The sequence below is a fragment of the Piliocolobus tephrosceles genome, chromosome 5 (genome assembly GCF_002776525.5).
Source record: "Piliocolobus tephrosceles isolate RC106 chromosome 5, ASM277652v3, whole genome shotgun sequence".
In the NCBI taxonomy this organism is placed as follows: domain Eukaryota; kingdom Metazoa; phylum Chordata; class Mammalia; order Primates; family Cercopithecidae; genus Piliocolobus; species Piliocolobus tephrosceles.
Genome location: NC_045438.1, coordinates 62404039 through 62423660, shown reverse-complemented (window position 1 = coordinate 62423660; position 19622 = coordinate 62404039). Strand labels below are relative to the sequence as shown.

The 19622-nt window shown below is 38.2% G+C and overlaps 1 protein-coding gene across 2 annotated transcripts in view; it reads left to right on the top strand.

The window, feature by feature from the left end:
* FIG4 (FIG4 phosphoinositide 5-phosphatase) overlaps positions 1–19622 on the top strand; it is a 127541-nt gene that overhangs the window by 19241 nt on the left and 88678 nt on the right. For both annotated transcript variants that reach the window (XM_023206015.3, XM_023206016.2), the window contains exons 2-4: positions 3929–4027; positions 5293–5416; positions 16117–16273. In XM_023206015.3, coding sequence (XP_023061783.1) covers positions 3929–4027; positions 5293–5416; positions 16117–16273 — 380 coding nt within the window. The remainder of the gene's footprint in view (positions 1–3928; positions 4028–5292; positions 5417–16116; positions 16274–19622) is intronic.

The following is a 19622-nucleotide window of genomic DNA, read 5'->3' as shown; positions in this document are numbered from 1 at the left end:
TGTTTGTTTGAATCTTCTCTCTTTTCTTTACTAGTCTAGCTTCCAGTCTATGTATTTTATTAGTTAAAAAAAAACAAAACAAAAAAACAGCTGCTAGATTCGTTGACCTTTTGAACAGTTTTTTTGTGTCTCAGTCTCCTTCATTTCAGCTCTGATTTTGAGTATCTTTGTTCATTTTGTCTTGATGATCTGTCTACTATTGTCAGTGTGGTGTTAAAGTCTCCCACTATTAGTGTGTGGGAGTCTAAGTCTCTTTGAAGGTCTCTAAAAGCTTGCTTTATTAATCTGAGTGTTCCTGTGTTGGCTGCATATATATATGAGTTGTATCTTCTTGTTAAATTGAACCCTTTACCATTATGTAATGACCTTCTTTGTCTTTTTTTAAAAATCTTTGTTGGTTTACAGTCTGTTTAGTCAGACACTAGAATTGCAACCCCTGCTTTTTTCTGTTTCCTGTTTGCTTGATAGATTTTACTTTGTCCCTTTATTTTGAGCCTATGTGTTTTATTGCATGTAAGATGGGTCTCTTGAAGACAGCATACTCATGGGTCTTAGTCCTTTATCCAGTTTGCCACTGTGTGCTTTTTAAATGGGGTATTTAGTCCATTTGCATTCAAGGTTAGAATTGGTATGTGTAAACCTATCATCAGGATGTTAGCTGGTCATTTTGCAGGCTTGTTTATGTGGTTGCTTTATAGTGTCACTGGTCTGTGTACTTGAGTGTGTTTTTGTAGTTGGGCTGGGAATGGCCTTTCCTTTCCATATTTAGTGCTTCCTTCAGGAGCTCTTGCAAGGCAGTTCTGGTGGTAACAAATTCCCACAGCATGTTTATCTGGAAAGGATGTTATTTCTCCTTTGCTTGTGAAGCTTAGTTTGGCTGCATATGAAATTCTGGGTTGGAAATTATTTTCTTCAAGAAGGTGAGTATTGGCCCCCAATCTTTTCTGGCTTTTAGGGTTTCAGCTGAGAGGTCTACTGTTAGTCCGATGGGCTTCCCTTTTTAGGTCACCTGACCTTTCTCTTTAGCTGCCTTTAACATTGTTTCTTTCGTTTGACCTTGGAGAATATGATGATAATGTGCCTTGGGGATGATCTTCTAGTGAAGTATCTGACTGGGGTTCTCTGCATTTCTTTAATTTGAAAGTTGGCTTCTTTAGATAGGTTGGGGAATTTCTCATGGATGATATCCGGAAATATGTTTTCCAAGTTGGTTCCATTCTCTTTGTGGTATACCAGTGAGTTGTAGAGTCAGTCTCTTTACATAATCCCATATTACTCAGCGTGTTTGTTCACACCTCTTCATTCTTTTTTTCTCCATTCTTGTCTTATTTCAGAAAGCCAGTCTTCAAGCTCTGAGATTCTTTCCTCTGCTTGGTCTGTTCTGCTATTAGTACTTGTGATTGCATTATGAAATTCTTTTAGTATATTTTTCAGCTCTGTCAGGTCAGTTATGTTCTTCTCTATGCTGGCTATTTTGTCTGTCATGTTTTATCATGATTTTTAGCTTCCTTGGATTGGGTTTTAACATACTCCTGTAGTTCAATGAACTTCATTTCTATTCCTATTCTGAATTCTATTTCTGTCATGTCAGCCATCTCAGCCAGGTTCAGAACCCTTGCTGGAGCAATAGTGCAGTTCTTTGGAGGAAAAAAGGCACTTCTGGCTTTTTGAGTTGTCAGAGTTCTTGCACTGATTCTTTCTCATCTTTGTGGGCTAATGTTTCTTCAGTCTTTGAAGCTGTTGACCTTTGTATGGCTTTTTTTTTTCTTTTATCCTATTTGTTGACCTTAAGGGTTCGATTGTGGGATAAGGTGGATTCAGTTGACAGGTTTTGTTTCTGGAAGATTATAGGGGGCCAATATTCAGTTGCCAACTCCTGGACTGTGTGCTCTAATTCTGGAATACTTGCATTGGGCTCCGACTTTGTTCTCTGGCTCCTTGAGGTTAGATATCCAATGCGCTGAGGGTGCCAATGTGTAGTGACTGCTGGTCACTACACTTTGGTGGGTGGTGTCAGCCAAAGCATTTCATGGTGTGGTGGCAGTGGGATCTTTTCTCATTCACATGTGCCAGTGGCAGCGAAAGCATGGTGGCTGCAGCAGGGTGCCAGCAGGTGCCTGCCTCCATGTGGGCATTCATAGCAGCAGCAGAGGCAGCATGGCTCAGGAGGTGGGGCAGGCCCTGCTGGTGTGCATGTAGTCATCATGGTGATCCTGTTAGCACAGGGGCAGGGCACTGGTAGGTGCAGGTCTATATATACTCTCTGTGTGCTGAAGGCAGTTGTGGTCACTGAGGGTTGGGGAGGGTCCACTGGTCTCTGTGCCTAGTTTCACTCCCATGGCAGCATTGGCACAGGGGTGGGATGAGGACAGGGCAGGCTGGCTCTGTGCCCACCAAGGCTCCAGCTGCAATGGCAGTGCAGCTGAAGGAGGGAGGTGGATTGCACCCCCAACTGCAGCAGTGGCAGGACAGGGTACATGCGCACACATGCACTGGTAGGTCAAGGAAGACAAAACCCATCCACGCACACACATGTTGGCAAAGTGATGTTGGAAGTGGCGGTGAGCCTGGGGGAAGCTGCAGTGGAGGGAGGGAAAGGGTAGGCTGCTGGGTGGCCTTGGGGACCACCCCACTAGAGCTCTTCACCAGTCAGGTACCAGTCTACCAGCACAGGGGCTCTGATGCAGGCCCCCAGGGCACCTGAGGCTGCCCTGCAAGCAGGACTAGGGCCCTGGGAGAGAAGTCAGCAAACCAAGGGGTTCTCCAGTCGACTGTCCAGTCTGATGGGCAAAAGCGCCCTTCAGAGTTCAGGTCTGACAGTTCCCCTAGGGCTAAAGTCTCCTATGGGATCAAGTCAACCCTAGCGGGTTGAGTGTGCCTGGCTGGGCTCCACTACAAACGCTCCCAGACCAAACCCTTTGGGCTCTGCATCAGCCAGCGTGTTGCCCCTACCACTTCTCTAAGCAGCTTTCTCTGCCAACTCGAGTGTCTGTGGTGGTCAGGGAGTCTCCTTCTGTCAGGATTCCAGAGGCCTTGGCGAGAGTAAGTTTCTCCTCACCAGTTCAACTTACCCATTCCCCCAGAGTCACTGGGGGCCAGGAACGAATGCCGGTGCATGGTGGTCCCATGCAGCGTTCCCAACTTCCTCCCTCTTCAGCCCAGCTTCTGTGTCTTCCCTCCACCACTCTCAGTGCCTTCCCTCTGCAGATCTGTTAGGAGTGCTTCGGTTGTCCTGGCCCCTCCATGGTGGCTGTTCTGCCCAGCTGCCTCTAGGCAGCCATCTTGCCCAGCACCCCTCCAGTATTTATTTAATAAGACTAATGTGATTGTGTTTAGTCGGAATGCTCCAAGGAACTGTTTTAGGAAAGAAAGAATAATAATAATTTCTTGTAGCTTATCTATAAAAGGTCATTTGGGAAGGACAACCATTTTAATCATTTACGGGACTCTGGGGTAGATTTTATAGTTGCTATATTAAAGACATTATCAGATATTTATGAAAATTTGTAAGTAGTTTTTTGATAAGCTGTCAGTACTTTAGTAGCTATAATTGTCTAAGCATTCCTAATTATATGTTGAGCTTTAGAATTTTTACCAGAGCTTCTTCCTGGTAAAGCTTAAACATCAGCCTCCAATCAGTTAGATTAATCTCTAAATTTATGACAATTGAATTCATCTGACCTAGTTACTGGGCACATTTCAGACATCAGACTGATCTTTATCATGAAACCACTAGGAATATTTTAATTTTAAAATTGACCTTTTGGAGTCAGCTTTCCTTTAATCTGCCGGATATACATAACAGAAATATTTCTTTAAAAAGTAACCTGACTTTATTAATGTATTTAATTTCAAAAACTAAAGTGGTATAAAATGTGTATAGGGCAAAATGCCTTGATAAACTAATGACATTCCTTTTTATTTATAGAGATACTTCCTAGTTGGGAGCAATAATGCAGAAACGAAATATCGTGTCTTGAAGATTGATAGAACAGAACCAAAAGATTTGGTCATAATTGATGACAGGGTAAGTATCCTCCAAACCTGACTGCAAAAAAACTTTCATACCTGTTGTTTAAAGGATATGAAATATCCTTACAGTTTTTAGTGATATATTATTTTTATCATAAATCCAAAGGTTTCAGTTATTTTTCTTGGTTGGCTAGAATTTGAATCTCCAGTCTGATTTCTAGAAATCACTGGTGTCAAGAAGTATGCCAGAATTATACTTTGCCCCTCGTTTTGACTTGTTTTCAAAAACACACTCTTAGGGTAAGATAATGAGTATTGTTTCTTAAAGAGCAGACATTTTAAGGATTTAATGTAACTTAATATCGCATCTGCCAAAGAGATGATCTATTGTGGTTCTTTAATATCAAGCTACTTGAAGTCAGGGAAGACTTCTATGCTACAGACTTTATTTTGCTCCTAAAAATCAGCTCTAGGACCTTTTCTGACGATTTGCTATACACTAAGGAAATGTTAAGCTGTTCTTATCCAGAAGTTAGATTATCCAGAGTCAAGAATATAGAGGCTGGAATTCAGGTGGCACAAAAACCTGAAGCTGTTAGTCAAAAGTGAAATACTATATGGTGGTTTGAACAGTTAAGTTTAACTTTTTCACACAAAAGAACTTAAGTTACATTTTGTATTGAAATTCCTTTCTGTGAATATTTCTGAATCCATAAAGATTCCTGGTTTCTCAAATATGTAGTAACTACAGTTTGGAATCCATTTTCACTAAGCTACTTGTAACAAAACTATTTTCTGTGTTGTAATAATATTAGATAAATTCTTTCTATGATTTCCCATGCTACTCCTGGGGTCCATTCTGCCCCCACCTATCTGAACATTTTAAACAATATAATGTAATGGTTCTTGGCTTTATTTGGAGATGGGAGCAATTAGTCACGGAGCCCTTTGAAATGCTAAGAAAATCTGTGGGCCTTCTCATAAAGATGCACATTTACTCAGAATTTTACATACAGTTTTAAGGGATTCATGGACTCTTGAAATTTACCTGTAGATCCCTTAAATCTCTGCATCTCTGGTTTAGAGTATAAGGTTTGGACAGTTTTTTTTAGTATAGCAGCATGATCCAATAACCAACGTTAGTTGCTAATGTTAGAGAACTTGTTAGCTTCTTAAAATTGTAGCTTCCTTGTGTACTATTGTATACTTCTGTATGAAATAGCTGATGATGCTTGTAGGTAACTTTTAACTTTCAGGCACAAATAATAAATAATCTACAGTCTAAGCACAACCTTACAGAGTAAATGTGCTTATTTTTAGCATGTCTATACTCAGCAAGAAGTAAGGGAACTTCTTGGCCGCTTGGATCTTGGAAACAGAACAAAGATGGGACAGAAGGGATCCTCGGGCTTATTTCGAGCGGTTTCAGCATTTGGTGTTGTGGGTGAGAAATCTGCCCCCTTCTTACAATCTTTTGTTTTTTGTTTTTGTTTTCTCTACATAGACTACTTAAAGGAGTTTATAAGGCTATAAAGCTTTAAAATTATAATTACCTGTAGCTTTGGTTATTTAAAACTTTATTATCCATCCATCAGATAACAAACAGCACTTCTATAGCATCTGCTTATGCACTTAGCACTGCTTGGTTTTATTTAGGGTACAAACAAATATAGAAATGTTTTTGGCCTTTGAGGAGATTGCTGTCTGGCTCGTTGGTGAATGAAAAAGTGAAAATTAGCTTGGACTGTAAACATCCACCCTGCCGTTCATCAGCTGGAGTAACAAATCACATAAAACTGGATTTAAAATTAATAGGAATTTCTCCTAAGGTTAATCTATAGTTATAAAATGCCATAACTCCCTTCTTTGGATGACAGCTTTTTTTTTTTTTAACTCACTGAGAAACTTTGGTTTCTAAAATCACAGACCATCAGAAACTCCACTGTTTGAAATTGTGTTAGTAAGGTAAAACATCCCATGTTTACTTGGACACCCAAGTCACTGTGACACAGAGAAGCTGCTTTGGTTTACCAACTCAGGTGCAGAGCTTCAGATACGAGGTTTCTGAATGCAGTAGTCCATAGTTATGATGATTCTGTTGTCTTCAGTGAACCAGGACCCTTGGTCTACTTCATAGTCCAAATGTGATACTGATCTCTTTAAGTATCACCTTGCTTTGGTTTGATCCTCTTCGTTTAAATTTTACCGAAGCTCCACCTTTCCCCCAATTCATTAATAACTCGTTTAGCAAGATAGTCCATGGTTTCTCTGATATGCATTGTCCCTCCTTGTGGTGTATCAATAAACCTGTCTTTACTGTACTATGGGTTTGTCCCTGATTGATCTGTGGCAGAGGACAGAATCCAGTGAACATAAAACAACTAAGATTATAAGTGAGAGCCAAGCTGTGTAGCATGAATTCATTGGTGTTGGAGATCACAGAAGAGGTAAGTTACTTGGACCTGGAATGGCCAGGGAAGATTTCCCATAGTAGATGAGACTTGAGCTGTACCTTGAAGGAGGAACAAGGTGTGGATAAATGCAGAGAAGAAAAGAGGGAACTCCAGTAAGGGTGACAGCAGAGGGACATTCATGAAGGTACCCACAGGTGCTGGGAATGCTGGGGAGTAGTCAGGCAAGGCCAGATTGCTTCGGGCTTTGAAAGCCAAAGCAGGGGGCTATTGTATTTTAGCATCACTGCTGCCAGCACCTTATTTTGAGTCTTTTTGTCTATAAACACTTAGGAAATTATCTCTGTGTTTCTTAAACCTACTGGATTGTATGTAATATTAAGTGGTTGTATTGGTTCGTTCTTGCATTGCTATAAAGAAATACCTGAGACTGGGTAATTTATAAAGAAAAGAGGCTTATTTGGCTCATGGTTCTGTAGTCTGTACAGGAAGCATAGCAGCTTCTGCTTCCAGGAGGCCCCAGGAAACTTACAATTATGTCAGAAGGCGAAGGTACAGCAGGTGTGTCTTACATGCCTGGAGCTTAATTAAGGAAGGGTGAGGGAGTTGCCACACACTTTCAAGCAACATTTTTAAGCAACCAGATCTCATGAGAACGCTGTATCATGAGAATAGCATCAAAAGGGTGGCTGTAAACTTCATGAAGGATCCACCCCCAGGAGCCAGGTACCTCCAAACAGGCCCCACCTCCAACAATGGAGGATTACAATGGAACATGAAGTTTGTGTGAAGACACAAATGCAAACCATATCAGTGGTTTCTATAGATATTAACAAAATTAATATGGACTTGACTATACTGTATGTTTTCAGATTCTTATTTTGGGTCTTCTGATTAGCACTTTCTATTTTGCTACTCTATGTCTATGAAAACTTTGATTATATTGTGCCATCCTTGGAGTTTGCTTTTCTAAGATTGCTCTCATTGCTCTTCATACATAATCTCTTTAGGCTCTTTTTGTGTGTTAGGTGGCTGCTGGGGAAGGTAAAGAGTAGTATAACATGACTGGTTTCTTCTCCTCAGGCCTAGCCCCTTTTCTATGCCTTCTGCTCAGTCTTGAGAAGGCCCTTGAGGTTACATGTTGAATGATGAGTGTTTGTGGGAGTGTGTATGTCTGTCTGTGTCATGTGAGTTCATGTGTTTAAATGCCATAAATGCCAATATGTTAAATTCCACTTTCAGTCCTGCTTATATTTTAAATTTAAGAAAAAAATACTATAAATAAAATGTGTTTTAAATATAGTAGACTCTAATTTAAATAATAGTTACATAATAGTTTAAGCTTGTTCCCTTAAATGTTGATACTTTATTACAACTTTTTTTTTTTTTTTGAGACAGAGCCTTGCTGTGTCACCCAGGCTGGAATGCAGTGGCATGATCTTGGCTAACTGCGACCTCCGCCTCCTGAGTTCAAGCCATTCTCATGCCTCAGCCTCCCGAGTAGCTGGGATTACCAGTGTGCACCACCATGCCAAGCTGATTATTGCATTTTTTGTAGAGATGGAGTTTCGCCATGTTGGCCAGGCTGATCTCAAGCTCCTGGCCTCAAGCAATCTGCCTGTCTCAGCCTCCCAAAGTGCTGGGATTGCTGATGTGAGTCACTGCGCCTGGCCACAACTTTTTTGATAGGCATTTCCTAAGTATGTACTGTTGAATGCCTTATTGGCCAGATTTTATTATTCAAAATTGAAGTTTTCTTGATGATTAAATGTAATGAAGTGAAAATCACTTATTGAACTGTGTGGGTTTTGTTTTGTGTGCTTGTGTCTGTGTGTGTGTGTGGTTTTTTTTTGTTTGTTTGTTTGTTTGTTTTTTGAGACAGGACCTCGCTCTATCACCTAGACTGGAGTCCAGTGGCGAATAATAGCTCACTGCAATCTCTACCTCCTGGTCTCAAGTGATCTACCTGCCTCAGGCTCCTGAGTAGCTGGGACTACAGGCATATGCCACCATGCCCAGCTAATTTTTTTTCTTTTCTTTTTTTTTAGAGGTGGGGGTCTCACTGTGTTTTCCAGGCTAGCCTCAAACTGCTGGGCACAAGCAATCCTCCTGCCTTGGCCTCCCAAAGTGTTAGGATCACAGGCATAAGCCACTGTGCTCAGCCTGAACTGTGATTAAAAATAGCTGTCATTGGGTATTCCAGAGTTGTATTGGGCTGTTTGACTTTACGTTAAATGGCCTCTAGACTGCTGGACTGTTTTTTTCTTGTGATGCTTCGGTCACCTTTTATTGTTCTTGACATGTTTGCTTTTAGCATATTCTTTGCCTCATTTTTAATCTATTGATAACCAAGCTTGTAAAACTAGAACTTTCCTTTGAATCAATTGATAACCAAGTTTGTAACCAGATGTTTACTTTGCACAGAAGTTTTGATTAATAAACTCTGGGTGAGGGCTGAAGGTGTCTCCATGTTTCTTTTAAAGGTGACATTCTTAGCTATATCTGTTGAACTTAGAGCCCTTTTAGCTTTGAGACTGTGCATGTATGGTAAAGTCACCGTAAGGTTAACCTGCAAGTAAAGTAGGACAGTAATGTACTGGTAAACATTTGGTATTTTATGGAAATGTGCCTTATGTATCCTACTTCAGTCATGTAAAGTTAAGAATCAGTGAAAAGTAAACAGGGAGTAATAAAAGTCTTTGATTTTTCTAGTACAAGCTTAGAAATGTACTGAATGCTGAAATTATTAACACAAAATACTTTGAAAAATGTGTAGTCTAGTTGTCAAAATAATACATTTGTGAAATGACTAGAATGGTTGTGTTCTATTCTGTGGCTAAAATACTTTCTTCACTAACTTTTGAACATGCTGAATCTGTGGAAAATATTTTTGTTGGAATGTTTTGGATTGTTGTCATGGTTTATTTAGTACACATGTCATGAGAATCTGGAACAATACTTCTCTACGATCTGTAATAAAGGACTATTTTTCTCCCCCTCCCTCACATATATCACATGTTGCAGACCAACACCACATGTGACTTAAAACACGAGTTTAGTACTATCCAAACTGGTATATGCCCTGTGTGAGGGCAGGTTCATTGATCATGCACACAGATGTTGTGGAACAATCTAAATTGTTCTAAAGTTTCTAAATCCTTCTTTTCAATTTGTTTACTTATCTTTTCATGGGCCAGGTCTGAAAGCTCATGGACCAGCACTGGTCCCTAGGCCATATTTTGAATATTACTGACCTAGAGGATTTTCCTTGCTATAAAAGGATTAATCCAGTCCTGTAGCTGCCTGGCCAATTCCTGATCTGTTCCTTTGTTATTTGACAGCCAGCAGGAAGTTTGGGAAACCACTGGATGGGATCGTGAGCATCCATCACTAAGTTGTTTTATGTGGTCCTAGGACACATGAATGGAATGACCTGTAGCCCATACTACTCAGTTTTGTTATCATCCCAGCTCCTTTTCATACATAGCCCTTAGGTACGTGTCCTTTTTCTGCCACTGTCATCTGTCAGATGACACTCTTCTAAGCCTCTAGTATGTTGAAAGGGAGTGGCAAAATAAGAAGTGTCAATACTGTAGACTGTGATGGACTAAGCTATTATTTAAAACAACACCATTACAAATAGACTGCAGATCCAAGATAACAGTGAAAACACCAACAAAGTGTTTTCAGACTAGTTAGGGGGCAGTGTGATTTGATAGTAGAGATGTCACTTTGGTTCCAGAGAGCTGTCTTGTACAAAGGCACTGGGTGCCTTGTGGGGGGTTTTCGTCCTTCTCTGCTGGAATGCTGTTCTCACTGGAGGCTTTCAAGATAATAGCTGGCTGGCATGGTGACCCCCCAAACAGGATATTACATTATTCCCTGTTAGTGGGCTGATGAGGGTCCTCTCCAGCCACCAGAATTGCATACTACCCCAATCTCTCATATTGTCCTTTTTAATATATTTTGCTTGGCATCCCTCTCAAATGACACAGCCTTTTTTATTTTGGAGAGAGAGAAATCACTTTTGCATGATGACCATCATCTTGTCTTCTGGAAAGTATTCAGTGAAATTGGTCTGGGGTCAGAAGTACATAGAATGAAGATGAAGAAAGTTGTTCTGGTGTTCATCATGTTAGAGGAATGAACAGTTTGGATAGCACTAAACTCATGTTTTAAGGGATGAACAGGCTGATTCTTGGTGGATGTCTATGCCAAACTGAAGCCTTTAATTGTTGAGAGTCATTTCTTGTTGGTAGTAAAAAGGAAGTGGAAAATAATCTCATGTATAATATACTGAAGCCATTTGTGCCAGAAGAAGAGTGTCTCTTGTGAAGTATATTTACTTTCCCTTACACAAATTATAAAGGGAAGTGTAGAATGATATAAATAGCCTGGAGCTAAAAACATAAAATTAAAATTCAATTGGAATGCAGGTTGAGAGAAATTATTATTAGTAAGAAATTTTATCTAAAAAATAAATATACAGCAAGAATAAAAGGAAAACTAATTTATCTTGTAAATATTTATTATTTAATCCCAATTACATTCCATTTTTCAGTTTTTGTGTGTGTGTGCTGCTTCTGAAATGCTTACTTTTGTAAGTTTTATATTTCTGAAAGGATGACTACTTCCTAAGTTGCTGTTAATGAGGTTGTCATCAGCTTTTTTCTTCTTTCCCATTCTGTGCCCTTCAACTTTAGTGAGGTCATTTTTGGCTAGTCTCTAACCTTTTTTAAAAAACACTTTGTGTTTTGTGGATTTCTAAAATATAAATATCTTCCATTATTTTAATAGCATTTTTTGGCCAATAAGATTCTTGAGGCATCTTTCCATTACTGATTTCAACTCATTCATGTTAATGTATTCAATTAGTAGTTCTTTTTTCATCAGCTGACAATAACAAGACATAGATCATAAGTATTTGCCAATTCTGGAGCAAAAATTCAGAGCACCAGTATCTTAGCTTAGACTTCATAGACTATAACACTCAGAGAGATACACACACATACACACACACAGAGAGAAAATGTATGTGTAAGAAAGTTAGTTTTGAAAGATAACTAGATATAAGATTCTTCTGGATATGTGTGTGTGTGTATATATATATATATATTCTGGATATATGTATTATGTATATTATATATACATATTATATATTATTGGAACTAGAACTTATATATATATATTAGTACTTTATGTCATCCCTCTTCATTCTGGCTTTCATTGCTTCTGATGAGAAGACAGCTGTATATGACTGTTTCTAGCTTGCCCTATGAGCCAGTGAGCTGGGCGGGGATGGGACCTTGTGTTCTTGGCCTGACATGCCTGGAGTAGAGCCTCCACCCTGTGAGTCGGTGCTCGGTTGAAGGAAGGAGCCTGGACCTTAGCCATGCTTGCATGGAATAGAGCTTTTACAACACAGAGTTGGTGGGGATGAGAAAACCTGGTGGCCTACCCATCCTGAGCAGAAATTGTGGTCCTAGACTGGGAGCTGGAGAGAAAGGAAGGAGCCCTGTCTTCTTGGCTGCATCTGCCCAGAGTAGATATTCTGTCACACTGAACTGGGAGGCAGTGTGGAAGGGGAGCAGGCCGTGATCTAAATGCCCCAGACTTGCTGTTCTTACCAAGATTCAGTAGATTTTCTTGGATAAATGTTTCTCCCCTTTCTGTATGCCCTTTGGGCAGTTTCCAGAAACTTTTAATGTTTTCCTTTGTTTTTATTATTTTTACTAGTTATGGTTGTTTTCCTAGGAAAGAGTCTGCTGAGCTCCTTGCATTGCTATTTCAGAAGTGTCCCCTTTTCCCCACCACCAAGAAAGTTAGTTTTAACTCCCAAAGCAAAGTTCAGGGATCCTGAAAGTTTTTGACCAAGATTGTATGGCAAATAGTGAGTTGCTGAGAATATAATGCTGCTGAACATTCGTGTATATGGTTCTTTCTTTAGTCACCAATATAGAACCTCTATGTTCTAATGATCTGACATGAAATATAACTCTATTTATAACTCTCCAATATTCATTTAAAAACGAAACTATCGTCATTTACATTAGGTATATCTCCTAATGCTAACAAACCTGCACATTGTGCACATGTACCCTAGAACTTAATTTAAAAAAAAAAACAACTAAACTATCAGAAATGATACTTGTGGAAGATTGCATGAAGGATATGTAATTTACTTGATGTATTGTTTTCTTTGCCCAACCTATTCACTTTCCAGGGAACTGGAACCATGTCCCCCGGCCACATCTAGGCCACCTAGTTATCGTATAAAATGGCTTCCAATACTGCATGATTCTGTTCTTTGGCCATAGTTGATTGGTCCTGGGCTGGACACCTGACCCAAGTTGGGTCAATCCAAGTTCTTTCCCAGGAATTCTGAAATTGAACTTAATAAAAATGTCCTTTTCTTTCCAGTGAAGGTTTTAGATGGAAAGCTCAGAGCTGTCAGCAGTTGTGTTTCCTACTACGTGATCCAGAGAAGTGGAGGAGCCTGGTCTATGGAGAGAGAGAAGAATGGAGTAGATGTTCAGAGACACATCTTGACTAGGCTTTTCCTGAGGCCCAGTCACACTGTTTCCCATGTGTGGCATGCATCACTTCAGGATCCTTAATATAAATTCCTCTTTTAGTTTAAGCTGGCTCAAATTGGTTTTTGACATTAATTATTAAGAGTCCATAAAGTTTGTTCTTTTGGGCAATATTTCCCAAAATATGTTCCTCAGAACGTATATCCATTGGTTTTTGTTGTTGTTGTTTTAAGGCAGGGGGCGGGAGGAGGTTCCATGAACAAATGAATCTGGAAAGGCACTTGGTTTTTATCTCCCATCAAGATTCACAGTGTACTTTAGCACAGTACTGTAAGGTTCTCAGGAGTTTTAAGTTGCTTAGTCCAGTATTATTTGCTCACTGCCACTCCTCTCCCCCCTGGGATTCCATTAACTAGTATTTCATGGAGAACACATTTGGGAAACTGTTACCAGAGATACTTAGATTTTTATCTTCAAATGAAATTAGACCTCCATTCAGCTGTGTGCCTTGCTGCATTCTTTTAGTTTGTAAAGAATGACATTTATTGAATTGTGCCTTGGCATATGAAACAGCATTGAGAAATGTGTCCTTGACATTGCTGGAGAATTCTCCTGAGGTTGTTCTCTACAGCACATACATTTTTGTGAGGATTCACTCTGGAATTGTCTCCCAGTTCTTGGAACTACCGTAGCTTCTCCAAGTAGTGGTTTGGTTTTTATCTTTCAGCCACTGTGCATAGTATAATTGGATGTGTGTTCCTCTTTGCATTATCTATTAGAAAATGGACAGTCAAATGTGGGGAATAGTACATAGGATCTTAAGTTTCATTCTTATGTACAACTTTTATTCTTGGACTCATCTTACTATGTTTTTAAATATTATTTCCTTTACTGTAATTTCTTCTTCATTTTTATAATCTGTGTGTGTGTATTTAATTTTGGTAAAAAACAGAATTTGCCATCACAATCATTTTTAAGTGCACAGTACAGCAGTGTTAACTATATGCATCTTGTGCAACAGATCTGGAGAAGTTTTTCATCTGTGCAAAACTAAAGCTCTGTACCCATGGAACAACAACTCCTCTTAATCTTATATCGATTTTTGCTTAAGGCACCTCTGTCCTAGTTGCAGTGAGACTAAAAGGAATGAATGAATTAAATTGTTTAGAGTAATTTTTTTTTTTTTTTTTTTTTTTTTTTACTTTAAATTCTGGGATACATATGCAGAATGTTCAGGTTTCTTACATAGGTATACATGTGCTATGGTGGTTTGCTGTACCTATCAACCCACCATCTAGGTTTTAAGCCCCGCATGCATCAGGTATTTGTCCTAATGCTCTTCCTCCCCTTGCTCCCATCCCCCGACAGGCCCTGGTGTGTGATGTTCCCCTCCCTGTGTCTATGTGTTCTTGTTGTTCAGTTCCCACTTATGAGTGAGAACATGTGGTATTTGGCTTTCTGTTCCTGTGTTAGTTTGCTGAGAATGATGGTTTCCTGCTTCATCCATGTCCCTGCAAAGGACATGAACTCATTCTTTTTTATGGCTGCATAGTATTCCATGGTGTATATATGCCACATTTTCTTTTTCCAGTCTATCATTGATGAGCATTTGGGTTGGTTGCAAGTTTTTGCTATTGTAAATGGTGCTGCAGTAAACATATGTGTGCATGCGTCTTTATAGTAGGACGATTTATAATCCATTGGGTGTATACCCAGTAATGGGATTGCTGGGTCAAATGGTATTTCTGGTTCTAGGTTCTTGAGGAATCACCACACTGTCTTCCACAATGGTTGAACTAATTTACACTCCCACCAGCAGTGTAAAAGCGTTTCTGTTTCTCTGCATCCTCTCCAGCATCTGTTGTTTCCTGACTTTTAAATGATCGCCATTCTAACTGGTGTGAGATGGTATCTCATTGTGGTTTTGATTTGCATTTCTTTAATGACAGGTGATGATGAGCTTTTTTTCATGTATTTGTTGGTCGCATAAATGTCTTCTTTTGAGAAGTGCCTTTTCATATCGTTTGCCCACTTTTTGATGGGGTTGTTTTTTTCTTGTAAATTTAAGTTCCTTGTAGATTCTGAATATTAGCCCTTTGTGGGATGGATAGATTGTAACAATCTTCTCCCATTCTGTAGGTTGCCTGTTCACTCTGATGATAGTTTCTTTTGCTATGCAGAAACTCTTTAGTTTAATTATATCCCATTTGTCAATTTTGGCTTTTGTTGCCATTACTTTTGGTGTTTTTAGACATGAAGTCTTTGTCGATGCCTATGTCTTGAGTAGTATTGCCTATGTTTTCTTCTAGGGTTTTTATGGTCTTAGGTTTTACATTTAAGTCTTTAATCCATCTTGAGTTAATTTTTGTGTAAGGTGTAAGGAAGGGGTCCAGTTTCATATTTCTGCATATAGCTAGCCAGTTTTCCTAGCACCATTTATTAAATAGTGAATCTTTTCCCCATTGCTTGTTTTTTTCAGGTTTGTCAAAAATCAGATGGTTGTAGATGTGTGGTATTATTTCTGAGGGCTCTGTTCTGTTCCATTGGTCTATATATGTGTTTTGGTACCAGTACCATGCTGTTTTGGTTACTGTAGCCTTGTAGTATAGTTTGAAGTCAGATAGTGTGATGCCTCCAGCTTTGTTCTTTTCGCTTAGGATTGTCTTGGTGTCTTGGCTATACGGGCTCTTTTTTTGGTTCCATATGAAATTTAAAGTAATTTTTTCTAATTCTGCAAAGAAAGTCAATGGTAGCTTGATGGGAATAGCATTGAATCTATAACTTACTTTGGGCAGTATGACCATTTTCACAATATTGATTCTTCTTATCCATGAGCATAGAATGTTTTTTCATTTGTTTGTGTCCTCTCTTATTTCCTTGAGCAGTGGTTTGTAGTTCTCCTTGAAGAGGTCTTTCACATCCCTTGTAAGTTGTATTCCTAGGTATTTTATTCTCCTCATAGCAATTGTGAATGGGAGATCACTCATGATTTGGCTTTGTTTAGAGTAATATTTTTAAGTGAGATAAATGTAAGTATAGATATTCTTAGAGAATAATTCTAAGACACCTGAAAATGTGTATGGCTATAAATCATAGAAATAATAAAGTGAGAAATGTATTGAAGGTCTTTAGCCTTTTAAATAGGCATCTAAAAGCCATTACTAAGTTTATAAAGCAGCTTTCTCTTTTTTGTTGCATAGGTTTTGTCAGGTTCTTAGAAGGTTATTATATTGTGTTAATAACTAAAAGGAGGAAGATGGCGGATATTGGAGGTCATGCAATCTACAAGGTCGAAGATACAAATATGATCTATATACCTAATGATTCTGTACGGGTTACTCATCCTGATGAAGCTAGGTATGTATGGTGGTAACTCCCTTTTGTTTTTTTATTTTTTTTTTATTTTTTGGAGACAGGGTCTTGCCCTGTTGCCTAGGCTGGAAGTCATGGTCATAACTTGCTATAGCCTTGGCCTCTCAGGCTCAAGTACTTTTTTTTAATGTCATAGATCAGGTAGAAAATAAAATTAGTTTAGATACTATAAATGTTATGTAAAAAGATCAAATGTTGGCTCAGAATTTTACAACTTTTGTTCAAGAGTTGTTAAAAACCTCCATTATAGCAATTGGCAAGAATCAGCAATGGCTACTAATAGTATTAGGTGAGAGGTTGTTACTGAGGAACAGAATAATCACATAGTCCCAACATTTTAAACTCCATGGATCTCTTTGTTATTTACAAAGAGGAGTAAGTATTTTTATGATGAAAAAAATGACAGACATTCTTATCCAAAAAATTAAACTTCTCATCACCAATAATGAGACGAAACTGACATTGTTTGACTCTCAATGGGAAAGACACAGTTTACCTTAGTAGTTAAATATTGCTAAAAATATTTAACTTGAATCTAAGCATGGGGAATAATCAGATACATACATACCGCTAGACTTTCTGCAAGATAACTGGTCTAGATTCTTAAAAGAATGTTAAAGTCATCAAAGGCAAAACAAACAGAGGACTGTTCTAGATTTTAAAACAGACATGACAACCAAATGCAGATTTTGGTTGGATCCTGGGTTAAAAGTGCATGTACTTGTACACACATCCTCACACAAAGATCTAAAGGGCTTTATTTGGACAGTTTGTATGTGGACTACATACTCGTGATCTCGAATCAATATTTAAATTTGGAGTATAATAATGGTTTGTGGTTACTGAGGAGATTGTCCTTGTTTTTAATAGGCACATGCTAAAATATTTAGGAGTGAAGTGTCATGATGTCTGCTACTTACTGTCAAGTGGTTTAGAAAAATAAAATGTATATTTAAAGAGAGATAATGTTTGTGTATGAGTTTAAGGAGAGAGCTCTAAAAGTGAATTCAGAAGAAGGGCATATTGGTGTTAATTGTACTTCCCCCCTGCCCCCCCAGTTTTTCTGTATATCTGAAATGTTCAAAAGTTTCGGAGGAATTATTGAAACCTTGGGAATGTGGGAAAAGCTATTAACAAATTGATAAAATTGTAAAGGTTGAATTGATTTAATATTATGAAGATTAAAATGGAACAAAGAAATATTTATAAGTTTTTAGGATAGGTAACAGTTTAGATTTTAATTATATCCTGTACTTTTATAGTGTTCCAGTACATGAACCAAAATTTAAAGGTGATGCGGCCCTGTTGCTTGAGACCATCTTAGACAGTGGTTTTCTGGGCCCTTGTGATGCTGCTTTTGATGATGATTTGGAAGGGGGGTTATTAGAAAATAATTGGTTTCAGATGAGAATAAGTACAGTTTATCAGACAAAGTAGACTTTTGTCTTGCACTACCTGAAAAAAGTTATATCCCATACAGCTTATAGGAAGGCCTGTATAGCGTATTGACTAAAAGTGAATCAGAATGACCAGAGCATGCAAATCCAGGGATAGGAAAAGTTCAAGAAGTTAATGTTATTTATAAGTCTCATCTTTATGATACTTTAGCCAAGAATAGCAATACAAATTATGTTATTGTATATAGTGATTTGGATCTCTTTAAAGAACAAAATTATGAGTAATAACATGTAGTAAATGGACTTACTCAGAATAAGATACAATTATATTAATAGTTTTTTATAGGTAAACTGAAGTAATATTACTAAATAGGAAAAACTTTTAATACTTATAAGACTATGTTATCCAATAGTGCATCTAAGCAAAAATAATTGGTAAGATATTTGGAACTAAGATATAGTACTGTTAAACATTTCATACATAATGTTTATCTCTGTAATGCATGATTGTTATCAATGTTAGAAAATGTACTAGAGCAGTTCACCACATTAAAATATTGCTGGAAAAATTATCTTCTTAATGTTTGCAGAATATATATTTGACAAAATTTAATACTCAGTGTGATAAAATGTTTTAGCAAACTAGCAATATAAGCAGATTTTCTTAATCTGGTAAATGATACCTATTAAAAACCTATATCCAAAATTGTTCTTAGAAGTGAAACTTTAAAATCATTACTTTTAATCAAGGTAGGAACAATACAGAGATATCTGCCGTCACTACTAACATTCAGCCTCATATTGAAGGCCCTAGGCAGTGCCACAAGACTAGAAAAATACGCCACAAAACTTGAAAAGAAAAACTAATGGCATTATGCAAACAACATCATTTTCTACTTGGAAAGTTTGAGAATATCTACAAATTCTCGGAACTGATGAAAGAGTTCAGTAAGGTGACTAAGAAAAGATGGCTGGGCATGGTGGCTCATGCCTGTAATCCCAGCATTTTGGAAGGCTGAGGTGGGAGGATTGAGCCCAGGAGGTTGAGGCTGCAATGAGCCATGTTTGTGCCACTGTACTCCAGCCTGGGTGACAGAGTGAGACCCTGCCTCAAAAAAAAAAAAAAAAAAAAAAAAAAAATTAAAAGAAGAAAAAAGAAAAGATCAACATGTGAGACATATAAGGACCAGTAATATTTCTACACACTAGCAATAATGAACTAGAAAATTTATAAGGTACCTGCCAATAAATATAATAAAAGCCATACAAAACCTTATGGAAAAGACTTAAAACATTATTAAAATATTTTTAAAATCTCTTAATTAATTGGAGAGATGTCCCTTTTTCATGGATGAGGTTTGATGTCTTAAAGATGTTAGTTTTCTCCAAAATTAATTTATATATATTTTTTTTCTTGAGACAAGGTCTCACTCTTACCCAGGCTAGAGTGCAGTGGTGCAATCTTGGCTCACTGCAGCTTTGAACTCCTGGGCTCAAGTGGTCCTCCCACCTCAGCCCCCTCAGTACCTGGGACTACGGACACATGCCACCACACCTGACTAATTTTTGTATTTTTGGCAGAAATAGGGTCTTTCTATGTTGACCAGACAGGTTTTGAACTCCTGGGCTCAAACACTCCTTCCACCTTGGCCTCCCAAAGTGCTGGGATTACAAACATGGGCCTGGCCAATTTTTAGATTTAATGTAACATTAATCCAGATTCCAAGAGGATGTTTTGAGAATGGAACTTGACATGATTTTAAAAGTCATATGGAAAAGCAAATATCTAAGCATGGTCCAGACAATTTAAACAAGAAAAACAAGAAGGGATAAAGTCAACAAGATGGTAAGACCTATAGTAATTAAGATAATCAGGTAGTAAGCTATAGTAAATAAGACTGCTAAGTATTGGTGGAGGAATTGATGGGGGTCAATGA